This window comes from Hypanus sabinus, chromosome 11 (assembly GCF_030144855.1).
Source record: "Hypanus sabinus isolate sHypSab1 chromosome 11, sHypSab1.hap1, whole genome shotgun sequence".
NCBI classification, from domain to species: Eukaryota; Metazoa; Chordata; class Chondrichthyes; order Myliobatiformes; family Dasyatidae; genus Hypanus; species Hypanus sabinus.
In genome coordinates, this window is record NC_082716.1 from 65,163,843 (window position 1) to 65,182,022 (window position 18,180).

General features: G+C 40.9%; 2 protein-coding genes across 12 annotated transcripts in view; one reads left to right on the forward strand and one right to left on the reverse strand.

Moving 5' to 3' along the window:
- axdnd1 (axonemal dynein light chain domain containing 1) overlaps positions 1 to 5,039 on the forward strand; it is a 162,273-nt gene extending 157,234 nt beyond the window's left edge. For 5 of the 8 annotated variants that reach the window (XR_009514787.1, XM_059984538.1, XM_059984543.1 and 2 more), the window contains one exon: positions 3,315 to 5,039. Coding sequence is in view for 5 of the 8 variants with exons in the window: in XM_059984538.1 (XP_059840521.1) it covers positions 3,315 to 3,418 (104 nt within the window). In the remaining 3 variants the exon portion in view is untranslated. Of the gene's footprint in view, positions 1 to 552; positions 1,319 to 3,314 lie in introns of those variants that run through there. The other 3 variants (XR_009514786.1, XM_059984540.1, XR_009514785.1) reach the window with 2 other exon arrangements.
- Positions 5,040 to 5,221: 182 nt separating this feature from the next.
- Positions 5,222 to 18,180, reverse strand: part of nphs2 (NPHS2 stomatin family member, podocin) — a 38,664-nt gene continuing 25,705 nt past the window's right edge. The window contains exons 6-9 of one of the 4 annotated variants that reach the window (XR_009514790.1): positions 14,758 to 14,813; positions 8,401 to 8,474; positions 8,062 to 8,187; positions 5,672 to 5,812 (exon numbers count right to left, since the gene is read on the reverse strand). Coding sequence is in view for 2 of the 4 variants with exons in the window: in XM_059984548.1 (XP_059840531.1) it covers positions 5,531 to 5,812; positions 8,401 to 8,479; positions 14,758 to 14,813 (417 nt within the window). In the remaining 2 variants the exon portion in view is untranslated. Of the gene's footprint in view, positions 5,813 to 8,061; positions 8,188 to 8,400; positions 8,480 to 14,757; positions 14,814 to 18,180 lie in introns of all 4 variants that reach the window. The other 3 variants (XR_009514789.1, XM_059984548.1, XM_059984549.1) reach the window with 3 other exon arrangements.

An 18,180-nucleotide genomic window follows, 5' to 3' on the forward strand; every position in this document is an offset into this window, starting at 1 on the left:
ACTCAAAAATAATTAAGTGGATAGCAATATATCACTCCTTCACATTTGCTACCTTGAAACAGTATTACTTTATCGTTACCACATGTAAACTTCTGGCTCCAGCTGCTCTTCAGGTACTGTGTTCCAGATTTCAACTATTCTCTCGGTGAAAGGATTCTTCTCAAGGAAGAATTCCTGAGAGGCGTACATTGCACTGTGGTATGACTGAACAGCTGAAAGTTTGATAAGGTGCATTTTGTGTGTGTTTACGTCTTTGTGAGTATTGTAGTAGTAGCAAATGAGTGATTTTGTATAGAATCATTTGAATATTCAGCATGAATATTAATTGCTAGATATCTGTTGGAGGACTTTGTGAATTTGTTGTGCTGTTGTTGGCACATGGGCTTTGCTAATGTGTTCACTGATTTTGACTACATGTGATTTCATTAAAGCTTTCTTTGGATTTGCATTGCAAATTTCAGGAGACAGCACTTTCTCTAATCAAGAGAGAATTACTTATACTTCTTTCAATTTATCACACTGTTTTGGCTGCTTGTACTGTCTCCTCTGCAGTGAGATGAAATACAAACTGGTTGACCAATCTGCTGAGAACACCTCAAACCCTCTACAAATGTAACTCCGTCCTTCCAGATGGCCAACTGTTTAATTGCTTAACTGTTGTAATGATGCTCAATGTAAGTTCAATATTTTTCACTGCTGCCTTCTGAACTCAATACTGAGTTTAATGTAGATAATTTTAGTTAAGATTTCTAGCCAGCGCTATCTTTATTTGACCCATTTCCATTCTTACACCATCATCTGTTTCATCACATAATCCCCCCCTGCAATTAACTCTACCATAGATTTTCCTTTCTTCTTCCTCTGCATCTTAAAATGTGTCTAACTTTAACTATTCCAGGTACTTATTCATCAACCTGAAACCTTAATTCTACTTCTCCATAAATGTCTGTTTGATCCAGCATTTGATATAATTTATTTTTGCTGACTTACATATTTGAGCTAAGACTTTAAAAACTGCTGACTGCAAAATTGATGTATACCACTTATATATTTCCCCGCGATGTTTGAAGACTTCTATAAACTGCAAGTTCAAGAAGAAAGTTGAAAATGTTGCTTCTCAACTCTAAAATAATTCAAAAATTATTCTTTTATCTCCTGTGGTGCACTTCAGAATTTGTCTTCATCCAAATTTATTTCCTGGTTTACTCTTTGTGGTGTTGAATTTCTTATTCAACCTATATTTCAGGATGAAGAATTTATTCACAGCATCGGACATCAGCCCCATGTGCAATAAGTGGGACTTCATGGATTAATTTTGGTTGCAAGTCTGAATGCACCACTTACTTACCTCATGAACTTTCTCAATTTGATTTGCCCATGACTACTCAATGATAAATGCATTTGCTTTTTTCCTTTTCCATTCAATTGCTATTGTTATAATTTTTACTCCTAATTGTGATGTCATGTGGGCTGTCATGATACATTCTGAATATTATTCTTCCATGAGAGAGGTTAAAGTAACAACTCCCATGATGCATTTTTTCATGCACTCAGAATCTGTCCACAGGTAAAGCTGAAGAATTCAGGCTCTGGGAACAGAGCAGAATCTCAAGTCCCAGGCCACATTGTGAAGGGTAGCCTTGGGGAAACGAGCTTTTTGGAAGTGTTACAAATAAACATGAGTAAGTTTAGAGTTCCTATATTTATCCATTGTTTTATTATAATAGAGTAAATTAATTTCTGGTATTATTGTGCTCATGAAGAAAGAGCGTACATTCGAAGACCAAATAAATTTGACCTTAGTTTCAATGTAATTAACAGCTTGGTACACAATAGCTCTATTTAAAAACAATAATTTAATTGCATCTATGATGCTTATAAGTAGCATTTCCTACAATGTACAATTGGAAACTGAAACTTGACAGTACTTTTAGCTTTTTGTAATCATTCAGATGTTTAATTTAAATTGCAGTAGTGCTTGATTAAGTTGTCTTTGTATTAAAGAAAATTTTGGGGCACAATGCATAGTAGGCACATGGGTGCCAAACTGTATTTGTCCCTGGTTTTAGATACCTATATGGAAAAATTAATTATTAAAAAAGCATCCTGTAAGGTTAATAAAGTAAGGGATCCCCTAATTTTTGTTTTAATTTCCTTTTTTTCTGCCCTGATTTCACCTTGACCTTTTATTTTGGGTATTGGCTTCTCACCTCGGTTTTGAAAAGTTTCTGAAACAGTTCTAAAACAATAATGTAAATTATTGACAAAACAATAAAAAGATTCATCTCATCTCAAGAGTATTCATTTGACGTTCAATGATTTTTTTCAATAGCAGGTGAGAAACTGGAAATTAGGTAATTTCAAGATGCATTTCACCTATTCGTTTTTACCAGGGCTGTTCTGTTCTTCCTTTGCCAAGTTTCCTTTAATTATCTACCTTTAAGCTTCTTACAAATCAACAATAACAATATATTGTTACTGACTTGCCACAATGTGGCCACCCTCAGGTTGGAGGAGCAACACCTCATATTCCACTTGGGTTGTTTCCAATCTGATGGCATGAACATCGATCTCTCCAGCTCCCGGTAAATCCACCCCCTCACCGCCCCTTCTCTCTTCTTCTATTCCCCACTCTGGCCTGCCCTCTTACCTCTTTTATACTCCTCACCTGTATATCACCACCCCCTGATGTCCACATCCTTCTCTTTATCCCTTGGTCCATTCTTCTCTCCTATCAGGTTCTTCTTCTCCATGCCTTTACCCTTTCCACCTATGGCCTCCCAGCTGTTTACTTCATCTGTCCTCCCTTTTCACCTGGCTTCATCTTTACCTTCTAGTTTGTACTTTCTCTACATCACCTTCTTATTGAGGCTTACTTCTCCTTCCTTTTCAGTCCTAATGAAGGGTTTTGGTCTGAAACATTTGACTGTTTATTCTGATGTTGCTTAACCTTCTGAGTTCCTCCAACATTTAGTTTGTGCTACCTAGTTGCCCCATATCTAGTTTTTCTACATTAGCACTTATGTCTCTGATATGGAGGAGGTAGAAAAACAGGAATGTTATTATGAGAATATAACTATGTTTACATGCTTAGTGTCAATTAAAGAAGCCAATTAACGTAGTGATATTTCTCTAATCAGGTATTTAAAATTACTTTGTAAAGAGGAGAGTCAAAAATATGACCATATTAATATAGAGAACTTTCTGCTCACTGGCCATTTATAGAACACTGCACTGACCATCACTGTAAATAAAATCAGTATGAGTGTAAAACTGACTGAATTAACTGCAACATTTTATTTTGTTTCTCTTAGGTGTGCCTCCAATCAGAACTACATCTACTCGATCTGCTGTACATCTCCCAAAGCGTCCTTCCAAGTCAAAAATCACCAAAGCCAAATCCAAGACCAAAAAATGATGTCTGCTTTATTTTATGAAACCACATGACACATTTTCCATATGACAAACCAGTCTTTTCAAATTCTGTATTAAGTACATTTATTTCCATTAATGCAAAATGTGTTAGAAATTGCAGTCAGCAATATTGTTTTGAAGTAGAATTGAAATCATACTTTAAGTATGCTTCTATTTCAACTTAGTCTTAAGTTGCAAAAACATTGGAAGTAAATGCCCCATAAAGCAATTTAGACAAATACTCCTAATTATAAATAAAGCAGCGTCTTTGAGCTTGAGCATTAGTGCCTCAACTTTTCAACCTACTGAAGTGAACCTCTGGTTACTCTGCCCCACCTTTTGGTGGAAAAATGGAATGGGTGTGGACGAGCCAAAGCCTCAGTAGAACTAAGGCAGTCTCAGTATTACTAAGTCCTGCCCCTTGTTCACAGGGAACACAATTTTGCATGCAGTCTGTCATTTGTGATCATCAATATTTTATGTGTAGGTATGTTAATTTATTTTCATGTGCGGAATGGAAAATATCAAACATACATATGGGTCCAATTATGAATATCATTCAAGAAACTCCACTAATTTAGCACCATTGAGCATAAGTGTAAGCTATATGAACTGATGGAACTGATTAGACACCTGGAATAACATTATATAAAGGAAGAAGTAAGTAAAACAATGTGGAAAAAAACAACACTTTCATAATTCAATGCTTTCCAAGAAAGTGCATTGCAGTAATTTGGGACCTTGTAAAGAACCTCACAGACCAGTTCTCATGAGTTATGCAACAAGGTGAAGGATGATACGACTTGTTCTGGTAATTTTATGTTTTCATTATCACTGCCTGATAATGTTTTTCAGAGTAGAGTATCTGCTCTGGGAGTATGGTGTTTGGCATACAAGTTATGTGGCCTGCCCAATAGAACTGATGGAATGTAACCACTGAGGGTGCTGGACCGGTAGAGGACATAGACCCTGGACTGTTCATCCTTCATGTGAAATTGGAAGATTGGTGGTGTCAGGTAGTCCGTGTCTCAGTGTGTGTGTATCAGAGGGCAGAGTCGACCTGCTGCCTAGTAGACTGTGAGGCAGGTGTCAGATCTCTGATTTCCATTTCATTCATGTTTTTTTCTCAATCAACCAAAGGCTGTTTTGATGTCTGTTTAGGCATCACTAACACCATCAAAGCTGGACGCAGAGTCTGTTTTGCAGGTAGAATTTTATATACCTTTTCTGTTCTCCATAAAGAGAGCTGGAGAAGCCTGGATTGTTTTCTGTGGTGCATTGAAGGCTGAGGAATGGCCTGATAAAAGTATATCAAATTATCAGAGGCATAGATAGGGTAGGTAGTCAGAGTCTTTTTTCCCCAAAACTGGAAATGTCAAACATTACGGGACATTGCTTTAAGGTAAGAGGGGGAAAGTTTAAAGGAGATTTATGAGGCATGTATGTTTCTTTTATACAGATTCTAATGCACTGTCAGGGGATGTGGTAGAGAAGCAGATATATTATCAAAGTTTAAGAAGCATTCGGGCAGTATGTGAACAGACAAGGTTGGAGTGACATGGACCATGTGCAGGCAGATGGGATTAGTTTGGGTTGGCTTCATGATCCTCACAGACATCTTGCACTGAAAGGCCTGTTCCTGCACTATACTTAAGTCGATTGAAATCCATTGCTAATAAAGGAAGATGAAGCTTTATGACAAAGTACAGATTTTGTCTTGCAAAGGACCTGGAAGCGTGTATGTTTCTTTGTAATATTATAGATTTTGGAAACAAGTTCAGAAAATAACATATACTTTCAGGCCAGGTTCTCTGTTAGCAAGTTTTTATTGTATCATTTAGCATTTACAGTAACAAAGACAAGCACACTGATACAAATATACCAGACATCCCAATGAACACACTCCACTATGAAACTTTCATCCTGTCGTTCACAGAGTTTTTTTAAAATTACATGTCTTCTCTCAAAACTGATCATTTTTGTAACTTCATTAAGCACTGGACATTTAATGCAGTCATTTTACTACCAAGACTCACTAATGGCAAAGTTGTCCATGCATCTAGTAAAAAGAAATAACAGATAGATCTTGTCAGCTAGAATTAAGTCTTTCCATCACTTATAACATTGGAGAGTCAGGCTTAGGCTTCTGCTGTGAACTCTGTGCTGTTCTTGTTGTTTGAGTTGCTGCAGTGGTCTCTAAAGATTTCTGGGCAATGGCTGATGAGGTATTAAGAATGTCAAAAGGCAGAGGTAGGATGACAGTGGAAGTTTTCTCAGCAGAAAGTGTGTGCAGTGTATGGAGATAACGTAGATGGACGGCAGCAGAGGATCCAGAGAGAACGTCTGCTGCAGTTTTTAGAGCTTCTGATGCATCCTTCTCAGCTTCAGCTGCAATCACCTGCAATTCGTTTCAAAAGATAGGTTAACTAAAATACATTCCTTTTGTAGTAACATGGTTTCCTTAGTTGCTAAGATGGTTTATGCCATTAGTTTGCTCCATCTTAAGATTAAAAAGTCAGTACAACTCTGATTCACATAAAATATGTATTTTGTTTCCAGAGAGGAGAAAAGGTTGTATAGACTACTGTAAAGAGGCAGAGTAGTGTAGTTAGTGGAGCTGCTACCCGGGTTTAATCCTGACCTCTGTTGCTGTCGGAATGGAGCATGCATATTCTCCCTCTGACTGTACAGGTTTGCTTCCATAGTTGTGTTGGTTCAGAGGTTACCTAGCCAATGTTCAATATTCATGCCACCAGGATGCAGACCCAGGTAAAATGAGATTTGGTTTGTGTTTAGTACCACCATTATCCAGTATCCTCCTGCTCTCATCATCATCTGCTTCACTGATATTCATGACCATTTGCTGATTACTGCTACACCCGTGACTTATGAACTAGATATTTTTAATTGCACTAGGTGATCTCACTAATAATTTGAACTTCAGCAAAATCAAGATAGCACTCTTATTCAGCAGATATTGCAAAAGAGCAATGAGCCACATATGATACTGTACTAAGTGTGGACAGATGAACTTCCATCATCAATGCTTTTCCAACTCAATGAAGCTGGTTCATGTTCTGAGGAATGAGCAGGTATAAGTGGACAAGCCTATTGAGAGAACATTTTAGGAACATAATATACACCCCTGTTCAATAATGCAGAATTGGGGAATAGAGAGAGGAGACAGATTTATTACAAGTAAATCATTATAATCCAAAAAGGAATGCAAAACCAGGCAGATGCTGGAAAGAATGAATAAAAACAGAAAGAGCAGAAAAAACTCACTGTAATTTTGAATAAGACCATAAGATATAGGAGCAAAATTAGGTCATCTAGCCCTTCAAGTCTGCTCTGCCATTCGTCATGGCTGTTCCTGGATTCCACTCAACCCCATATCACCATATCCTTTGATGACCTGATTGATCATGAAACCATCATCTCCCACCTTAAATATACCCATGCACTTGGCCTCTGTGTCTGTGGCAGAGCATTCCACAGATTCACCACTCTCTGGCTAAAAAAAATCCCTTCTTATCTCTGTTCTAAAAGGTCGTCCCTCAATTTTGAGGTTGTGTGCTCTAGTTCTGGGTAGCCCATCAGAGGGACCAGCCTCTCCACATCCACCCTATCCAGTTCTTCCAGCACTCGGTAGGTGTCAATGAGATCCCTGTGAGTTCTTCTAGATTCCAGTAAGTACAGGCCTAAAGCTGCCAAATGCCCAGCATTTGTTCCCAAAATCATCCTCATGAACCTTCTCCAATGACAACACATCCTTTCTGAGAACTGTTGACAATACTCCAAGTGCAGCCTGACTTGTGTCTTATAAAGCTTCGGCATTCTCTCCTTGCTTTTATATTCTATTCCCCTTGAAATAGATGCCTATATTGCATTTGCCTACTTTACCACAGACTCACCCTACGAATTATCCTTCTGGGAGTCTTGCTCGAGGACTCCTAAGTCCCTTTGCACCGCTAATGTTTGAATCTTCTCTCCATTTAGATAATAGTCTGCACTATTGTTCCTTTTACCAAAATGTACTATCATATATTTCTAACACTGTATACCACTTTTTTGCCCATTCTTCCAATTTGTCTAAGTCATGTTTTATGTAACAAGCTAGTGTTATGTTTCAAGTAATGGGTTTCAAATGAGTTTGTATTCAACTGACTAGCAGAAGTCCCTCAGTGTAATCTTAGCATTGTCTTCAGAATTGGATGAAATAGGACATATCTTTGAATACTCTATATGTTCGGAAATGAAAACAAGAATGGGTAACCTCATTTATACTTAGTTCTGCATTATCTCCAGTCCTCTCTCTCCCTGCCTCTTCAAACATTATCCTCTGGTTTAAAATAAACTTTATTCATAAATTATGTAACTCGCTTTGGCTAGTTGCTTAATATAGGGGGTGATAGCCCCCCCCCCCAACACCCGGGAGACTTAAGAAATCTCGTTTGGGTGGATGCTGCACAATGTGTCCCCATTACAGATCAGTATTGCGAAATAACAACCTACAGAATATGCGATTAAACGATTAAGCTTTTATAATTCTTACTCTGACTGTATGGTTAGTAAAGAAACAAAAAAAAAACAGGAAGAATGGGCCCAATCTTATGAAACAGTCTGCTGCACAACATTGGAGCTCACCGATAAGCCGATTGTCTGCCATCAACCTGCTCCGATCGTCACTGCCCTTTGGGCCCTCGCTCTAAGTCCACCCTGTCCAGTAGTCTACCAACTCTCTCCATTAGTGTCTTCTCTCCACTTCTCTCCCTGGCAAAAGACCGCAAAAATCTCTCTTCCAGATTCACAAGAAAGAACAACAGCATTCCAAACCCTGTTATCTCTAGTCATAACCCAAACATTGCTGCTACAGAGAAACCATTACGTTATCAGTGAAACCTTACAGCATGTTACAATTAGAAAGAATAGATGAATCACCATTAATTGTTCACGATCTCCTGAAGATAATTCAGCCTACCCTACCTTGGCTTTTGCTTTTCTGTGTGCCTCTGCTTCCACTGCTATCGAGTGCTGAAGTTCTGCAGGAAGGTGGACATCTTTACTGGAACAAAGGTAAACAAGCAAGAATTTTATCTTTACTGCATGCAAGTCTGCAGTTCCATTTCAATACAGACTCCTGTTATCTCAATAACGTCCTTCACATGGTACCATACAATGCTTGGCTACGGACTATTAATTTCAGAATCAGAATCAGATTTATCATCACTGACATACAAGGTGAATTTTGTTTTTACTGGCAGTTGTGCAGTGCAAAGGCATAAAAATCTGTAAATCACAAAAATAAATAAATAATGGGAAAAAAGACAGAATGAGGTCATGTTCATAGGCTCAGAAATCTGATGGTGAAGAGGAAGAAGCTGTTCCTAAAACATTGAGTGTGGGTCTGCTCAGTGGTGGTAATGAGAAGAGGGCATGTCCTGGATGGTGAGGGTTCCTAATGTTGGACTCCACCTTCTTGAGGCATCATCTCTTGGAGATGTCCTTATTGGTGGGTGAGGTTATACCAGTGACGGGGCCTGCTGTGTCTGAAAGCCTCTACAGCCTTTTGCAATCCTGTTCATTGGAGCCGCGATACTGGGTGGTGATGTAACCAGCCAGAATGCTTTCCACCATATATCTATATAAAACTGTGACCTATTAAATCTTCTCAAACTCCTAATGAACGAGTACTGCTGGTGTGCCATCTTCTTGTTTGCATTGATGCACTGAACTCAGGATAGATCCTGAGTTTGATGGCCAGGAACGTCAAACTGCTCACTCTTTTCACTACTGACCACTCAATGAGGTCTGGTGTTCTGGTGTGTGTTCTCCTGCCTTCCCCTTCCTGAAATCCACAGTAAGTTTGTTGGTCTTGCTGATGTTGAATGTGAGCTTCTTGTTGTGACACAACTCAACCAGCTGATTTACCTCATTCCTGTAAGCCTCCTCATCTCATCTGAGATTCTACCAATAACAGTGGTGTCGTCAGCTAACTTACAGATGGTGTCTGATCTGTGCTTACGACACAGCCATGTGAGTAGAGAGGAGACAGCAGTGGACCAAACACGTATCCTTGAGGTTGATTTCCAGTGAGGAGGAGATGCTGCTTATCAATCTTCCAATAAGGGAGTTTTAGAAAGAGGTACAGAGGCCCAGATTCTGAAGCTTGTTTACTAATACTGAGGGAATGATGGTATTGCACACCAAGCCATAGACGATAACCAGCAGCCTGGCAGAGGTATCACAGTTGACCAGGCAGTCCAAGGCAAAATGAAATTGCATCTTGTTGACCAAAATGAATTAAAAACTGTGTCTGAGCAGAAGATGTATTGCAGCGGGTCCAGGTCCTTGCTCAGGCGGGAGTTAATTCTAGCCATAATTGACTTCTTGAAACACTTCATTAAGGTGGATGTGAGTTCTACTGGGTAATAGTCTTTGAGGCAGCTCATCCTGTTCTTCTTGGGAACTGGTATGAAGCCCTTTTGAAGCAGATCAGGGGAACCATAGACCATAGGCTGAAGATGTCTTGAGCACTCCATCCACCGGTTGGCACAGATTTTCAATACTTCCCATGTACACTTTTAGGGCCCGGTGCTTTGCAAAGGTTTATCCTCTGGAAGGACGTTCTGATGTTGACCTCCAGGACAGAGATCGCTGGATAGCCTGATGCTGTGGGGATTCACACAGGTTTAGTGTTATTTCCCTTTCAAAGTGTGCATAAAAGTCATTGAGAAATGAAGTAACATTGCCATTTAAGCTGTTAGATTCTGCCTTATATGAAGTAATGGCATCCACACCCTGCCACAGCTTCTGTGCATCCATTTCTGCCTCCAACTGCACTTGCAGTTACTTTTTCACTCTCACAGTAGCTTTCCACAGGTTGTACTTGGTCTACTTGAAGGGCTCAGGATTGCTGGTCTTGAGTGCTACAGATTTAGTCCTCAAAGACTGTGAATCCACGGTTTCTGCTTTGGCAAGACTCGGTATGTTCTTGAAGGCACACAGTTGTTCACTTGGGTCTTAACTAAGTCGTGGCATATTCATTCTGATCTGAAGATAAATCCCAAATATGGTCAGTCCACTGATTAAAATAAGTCTTCTAAACGCTTATCTGCCTCCCTTGATGCACCTTCCTGGTCCACATGACTGGAGCTGCTTGTGTACTGGCAATAGAAGTATGGCCCGCTGGTCGGCCTTGCCAAAGTATGCATCTGCCTGACATCTAAAGCGTTCTTGTGAGGCAGTATGTTGGCCTCTTTGATTTCACAGGTAACCTGCTGGTGGTAGTTGATGAAAGATTTCGTCCTGCTGGCCTGGTTGAAGTTCCCCATGAAAATCATCAGGGCCCGCTGTCTCACGACTGTTGATCACCATGCTCAGTGTAGGCTCGACACGTGCCAGGGGTGGAACGTGTGACGTACACTGCTTCCATACTGATGGTGGAGAACTCCCTCAGCAGATAGGACGGACAACACTTGATTGCCAAATGTTCCAGGACAGGGAGCTGGATTGAGACAGAGCTGCTATATCTGTGCAACACCAAGTGATAATCCTGAAGTAAGTTCCACCACCTTTACCTTTTTCTGATGTCACCATCATTCCACGTGGTAGTTGGTGAAGCTGTCAGAATGAAGCGATGTGTCCGGAGTGCTCGAGTGAGGCACGTTTCTGTGAAGCAGAGTACACAGCAATCTCTGATGTCCCTCTGGTACTGCAGTCTTGCTCTGAGGTCATCAGTTTTATTTTCCAGAGACTGACTGTATGTTAGCCAGTTGAATGGTAGGGAGGGCCTTAGGGCCCTGCACTTCAGTTTTACCCAGAGTCCTTCCGGACAGTCACACTGAGACAATAAACACCTCTCCTGAGCTTCCAGCTGCTGCACTTCCTCCCTGTGTGGTCTGGAGGCCACAGCCTGACAGGTCTGAAGATTGTTAGTGCTTTGAAACAGGTTGAATCAATTTTCCTTACTGCAATCTCTATTGCTGTAGATTTCAGCTGTAGTAGTTCCAAATGGGAATACCTGATGATTCCTTCAGGAGCTACACACAGCATATCACTCCACATTCAATTAGTTGGCCTCAGGTAATCCTGCTCCCCTTTCCACAATCTGTTGCCCCAAAAAGAGAGAAACAGTACAGTATGCAATGTACTCTATGCAATGTGGCCTAATTGGACAACGCTGCCTGGACTGACCTGGAGTAGAAGGTTTGTTGTGACACTGTCTTTGAATATCTTGGCAGACGTCTGGCTGTAGCAGTGCCTGTGGAAGTTCACAGTTCTCACTCACCACCGACTTAGTTAATCACATCCAATGAATGAATGACTGAAGTAAAAGTAGGCAGGACGAAAGGGCTGTCAATGGTCTCAAAGTCATGCTGTCAGATTGGGGCAAACAGCGAGGTGTCAGCCAGATGCCACATTGCAGAGTAATCTTCAAAACAATTGGGCTGCAGCAGTTGGGGCACAATGAAGACATGGTTCTCCGTGATCAGTCACTCATCTTTCTAAAACACAAAACCAGCATCCAGTTTTAGCTACCAATGAGTTTTGCGTAATGGATGGCGTACCCTCAGTGGTCACTTTATGAGGTTCCTCCTGTACCTAATAAAGTGGTGACTATGTGTATGCTTGAAGTCTTTAGCTGCTGTAGTCCGTCCACTTCAAGGTCCAAAGTGTTGTGCACTTAGAGATACTTTTCTGCTCACCACGGTTATAACACATGAATCAATTTGGCCATTCTCCTCTGACCTCATCATTAACAAAGTGTCTTTCACCACAGAATTGACATTCACTGGATGCTTTTTACACCATCTGTGTAAACTTAAGGAAGTATTGTGTCTGAAAACCCCGGGAGATCAACAGTTTCTGAGATAATCAAACCACACTGTTGGCAACCAACACGGTCAAAATCACTTGTCATTTCATCCCTATTCTGGTGTTTGGTCTGAACAACAACTAAACCTCTTGCACAACGCATACAAATGGTGATAAGTGAAGCCAGGTGGGAGAGGGAAGGCAGATGAAGTAAGAAGCTGGGAGGTGATAGGTGGAAAAGGTAAAGGGCTGGAGAAGAAGGAATCTGATAGGAGAGGAGAATGGACTCTGGGAGAAAGGGAAGGAGGAGGAACACCAAAGGAGGTCACCTCATTATAGGAAGGATGTGAAAGCTATGGAGAGGGTTCAGAGATTTACCAGGATGTTGCCTGGTTTGGAGAGCAGGTCATATGAAGCAAGGTTAGTGGAGCTGGGACTTTTCTCTTTGGAGCGTAGAAGAATGAGAGGGGACTTGATAGAGGTCTACAAGATTATGAGAGGCATAGATTGGGTGGATAGTCAGTACCTGTTTCCCAATAGCAATCACCAGAGGGCATATGTACAAAATTAAAGGAGGGAAGTTTAGGGGAGACATTAGAGGTAAGTTTTTTACACAGAGGGTTGTGAGTGCCAGGAATGACTTGCCAGGGATGGTGGTGGAGGCTAAATCATTAGGGGTATTTAAGAGCCTCTTGGACAGGCACATGGGTGAAAGAAAAATGGAGAGTTATGGGGTAGTGTGAGTTTAGTACTTTTTTTTAAGGATTATACAGCCCTTGTGGCTAAAGGGATCAGGGGGTATGGAGAGAAAGCAGGTACGGGGTTCTGAGTTGGATGATCAGCCATGATCATACTGAATGGTGGTGCAGGCTTGAAGGGCCAAATGGCCTACTCCTGCACCTATTTTCTATGTTTCTATGTTTCTAAATGGGTCGGCACAAAATGGAGGGCTGAAAGGCCTGTACTGTGCTGTAATGTTCTATGGTTCTATGGAGTATGTTCTATAGGTATGTGAGCAGAAGGGAAGAAGTAAAGGAGGGGCAGAATAGGAAATTGAAGAGGAGGGAAGGGGGAGAGGGAAGAACTATTGCAAGTTGGAGGAATTGATGATCATGTCATCAGGTTCAGAGTCAGAATCGGGTTTAAAATCGTTGGCGTATGTCATGAAAATTGTTGTTTTGCAACAGCAGTACGTTACAATACATAATAACAAAAACTATAAATTACAATAAGTATATATAAAAAAAGAAAGTTAAATTAAGTAATACAAAAAGAGAGGGGAAAATAGTGAAGTAGTGTTCATGGGTTCATTGTCCATTTAGAAATCTGATGGCAGAGGGGAAGAAGCTGTTCCTGAAACACTGAGTGTGTGTCTTCAGGCTCCTGTCCATGGTGATGGAGAGGCTAATGACCATGATGGATCTGGCTGAATTTACAACTTTCTTCAGTTTCTTTAGATCCTTTGCAGAGGTACCTCCACACTAGACGGTGATGCAATCAGTTAGAATGCTCTCCACGGTACATCTGAAGAAATTTGCAAGTGTCCTTGTTGACATACCAGTTCCCTTAAACTTCTAATGAAATATAGCCATTGACGTGCCTGCTTTATCACTGCATCAATACATTAGGCCCACCCAAGATGTTGACACCCAGGAACTTGAAAGATTGGAGCCTATCCATACAATATATGAGGTGTTGCTCTTCCAAACTGAGAGTGGCTTCATCATGACAGTAGAGGAGGCCAGGGACTGTCATGTCAGAATGGGAATGGGGTTTGGAATTAAAATGGTTAGACACTTTTGCCGACAGAGCAAAGGTGCTCAAAAAAGCAGTTCCCCCTTCTCACTAATGTTGGGCCCTCTCCACCCTCCTGCTTTAACTTATCACCTTTCAGGTGACTGGAATTATGAATAATGATGACTGATTATTCATTTCCATAGACTCTGCATGACCTGCTGAGTTCCTCCAGCATTTTGTGTGCTTTGCTCTGGTTTCCAGCATCTTATGTTGCTGAACCTCTTGACAATGTCTGCATGCTTTTAGGCATCATGTTGCTGCTAATGATTGGCTGATTGGGTATTTACATAAACAAGCAGGTGTACCTAACAAAGTGGCCACCAAGTGTAATTCCATTTCATGTCCTAATTGTCCAAACATCTATTCTGTGCTTTTTTGAAATGGGAACAGCCACCTGCAGTTGTCATAAATCAAGTTCACTCATTAATCTGTAGGAAACAGGTGTTCAGACACAACTGAAGACCAGATGGTAAATATTGGCTGGGAAAGTTTCAAATTTCTCTGTGGGAAAGTGCAGCAGAACATCATTGTCCATCTGAACAAACAGATGATGCCTCAATAACACTTTGAAGAGCAGTGTCTCTGACCCCATTTTTATAACATGCTCAAAACCTGGGAATAAGCTTGGACCTTCTGAGAATGTTCCTAATGAATGGGGTTAACTTATAATTGCTAATACAGCTTTATGATCAGTTTTGAAAGATGGAGAATTTCGTGCTTTAAACTTACATTTCAGCATGTTCCACCTTGATTCCCCATTTCCATGTTATTGCATCAAGGGCAACCTGCAAACCAAAATAGGGAGGTGATCGGTAAGAACATAGGGCTAGAAAACTGGGATAAATGAATGGTGAAAACATTGTTTAATTTATTTTATTACTCTGGGTTTTGAATTCTTATGGAGGGTGGAACTATTGAAGTGATTCAGATAATTTTTATCGTGATATGCTGTAGACGATCAATATAAGTTACATTAAAATAATTAAATAAATAAACAAAAAGACAAATAGCTAGGTAGTCATTGACTGTTCAGAAGTATATTGGTAGAATGAAAGAAGCTATTCCTAAAGCATTGATAGGAATCCATCAGGAACAGCTTGCCTAATGGTAGTATTGAGAAGAGGATATGTCCCAGATGGTGAGGATCTTTAATGATGGATGCTGTCTTCTTGAGCCACCACCTTTTAAAGATGTTTTCGTGTGACGAACTACATAACTACATATACCTGTCTGGACACGCCCCCCCCCCGCTGACTGCTCCTGTGGCTCCTCCCACAGACCCTGATATAAAGGCGATTGGAGCCACAGACCCTTCCTCAGTCTCCAGGATGTTGTGTGATGGTCACTTGCTGCTTGTGCTTACTTCCAGACAATAAAAGCCTACATTAACCCACGTCTCAGAGTTGGTGCATCATTTCATTGATGGGGAGCCTCGCACCCACGATGGAACTAACTGAGTCCACATCCCTCCTCTGCTTCTTTTGATCCTCTGCACTGGAGCCTGGGTGCCAGGCAGTGATGCTCCCAGTAAGAATGCTCTCCATGGTACATCTGTAGAAATTTGCTAAAGTCTTTGATGATGTACCAAATCTCTTCAAGCTTCCAATTAACTTTAGCCATTGTCATACCTTCTTTGTGCTTCCATCAATGTGTTAGGCCCAAAGACAGCAGTGACGTTGGTAAATTACCATAAATTCCGGTGTAGAAGCCGACCCAGAGTATAAACCGACCCTAATTTTCAAGGTTAATAAAGTGACTTTTCATGTTACGTTTGTATAAGCTGATCCCTTTTGTAGAGGTTTTTTATTTAACCAGAAAATATCACAAGATCTCACATGCCATTACTCAGCTTTGCTGGATCTGGAACCTAGAAATTTTGTGAGCAGCTAAAAAAATAGGCCTACACATTTAGGAGCGTAATAAGCAAATTCTTAATAAATAAATCAGGGAAGGAAGTTCTGGATTGGGTTCCCAATGATAAAGAATCCTCTGAAATGTAACCCCCGTGAAACCATTTAGCGCCCATCGTAATCTCGTTAAAACACAACACGGGGTGGTGGGATCAGTACGTCTACTCAGTATTGAGTTTGTGACCATCATGTACAAAAGATTAAAATGAATGCGGTATGATGCTAGCTTCAAGCATTGTTGATTTTGCTAAAGGAACGAATAATTCTGCAGCAGCTAAGAAGTTTAGTGTAAACGAGAGAGAGTGAAAGAGTGGAGAAAGGCAGAGGACTCGCTGAGGGAAATGCCAAAGACGAAATGTACAAACCGCGGGAGAACATGCCAGTGGCCAGAACTGAAAGAAAAAGTTTTAGAGTGGGTGAATCACCAGCGATCGACCGGATACAGTGTTACCAGAGAAATGATTCGAGTTCAAGCGTTGAAATGGGTCGAAAAACACCGTGAGGTCAGCGAAAATTTCAAACCTATGTGAAGTTGGTTCACCTGATTTATGAATAGATGTGATCTTGTGTTGAGACAAAAAAACAAAGATAGCTCAGAAAATTCCCACGGGGTGTTGTTTATGTTCAAGAATGCTGCTTGATGGACGAAGCCGCTTGCTTGAAGAGGGTTAAAGAGGTATGGCGTTGACGTCCCAAAGGTGTCAGGAAGGAGAAGTCGCTACTTGTCTGGGACAAGTTCAAAGCACACTTGTCAGGTGAGACAGAAGCAACACTGAAAGCTGAAAATACAGACATTGCAGTCATCCCTGGTGGATTTATGTCCCTGCTCCAGCCACAAGATGTGAGTTTAAGCAAACCAAAGAATTCATGCGTTGACAGTGGAACCAATTTGACTCAAAAACAGCCAATAAATATGACCTGTCTTCCGTGTATTCGTTTTTCCAAAGTTGGCACCCTCTGTATAAGCCGACCCCCTAATTTTAGGACCAAAATTTAGGGCCAAATTCTCGGTTTATACATCGGAATTTACAGTAATAGATGCTGTTTGTGCCTTGCCCCACGGTCATGATGTAGAGAGAGTAGAGCAGTAGGCTAAGCATGCACCCCTTGAGCTGAGCCTGTGTTGAATGTTAAAGGGGAGGAGTTGATATTACCGATCCACACCGACTTGTTATCCTGATAAGGGCGTTAAGAGTCCTATTGCAGAGGGAGATACAGAGGTTTTGAAACTTGTTGATTTGTACTGATAGAATGATAGTATTGAATACCAAAATATAATCAATAACGGCAGCCTGACAGAGGTATTGCTGTTGTCCAGGTGGTCCAGGGCCAAGTGGAGAGCCAATGAGATTGTATCCTGTTGACCAAAAGGAATTAAAAGTTGTGAATTAGCGAAGAGGAATGCGTCAAGGGCATTGGAAGCAGACAAAGCAGATAGCTTTGTTCCTGCCTCGTGGTTGAAGGAGTGGAGACTGCCAATTTGTGAGGCTGCTTGCAGCCACCATTTTGTGAACTCTTTTGTGAATGGATTCTTGCTCAGGAATGACTAAATCAGTGCATGTAAGTGGACACAATGAGAGTTATGCTGTTGAAATGCTTAACCTGTGACCATTCCCAAATAGGAAGCTGTTTGGTTATGTAAAAATGGCAGGCTTGTAGAAAGAACAACTTGTGATCTGAAGTTGCCTGAGCATAGTGTTTGGCTGGCTTGGATAAAGCAGTTTCAAAATGGTCTGATTTGGAAAGAACAGAGGAAGTTACTCTAGGCACAAATACACTGCTATGGGCCTGATCCAATGAGAAACTTACACAGGTCAGCCTGGTGAGCCCAAGCCAACAAAATCCAAACATTACAGATTGATCTGATAAGGAAAAGGATGAGAATGTAGAATTTCGGGAGTACAATTGGTGACAACTCTGGAGACCAACCATCACTGAAGGTAGATGATCACACGTTGGAAATGTGGAGATTACATCAGGATCATGAGGAATGCCTGGCCGGTGTAGACTCCTTTTCTCCATTGTTAACGTTTTCTATTCTTTAGCTATTCAGAGAGGGTCAGAGAAACATATTGCATGTGCACACAGGTACGCTATTTTGTTTTGTATATTTCATGTGCATTTTTTTAACTGAGCCAATAAAGGTATTTTTTATGTCAGTAAGTATGGATTCTCTCTATGCCTAACTGATCATTAGTGTTGAGGTTAATACCTGCAACAGTCTGCAGTAGGTCTGTTGTGG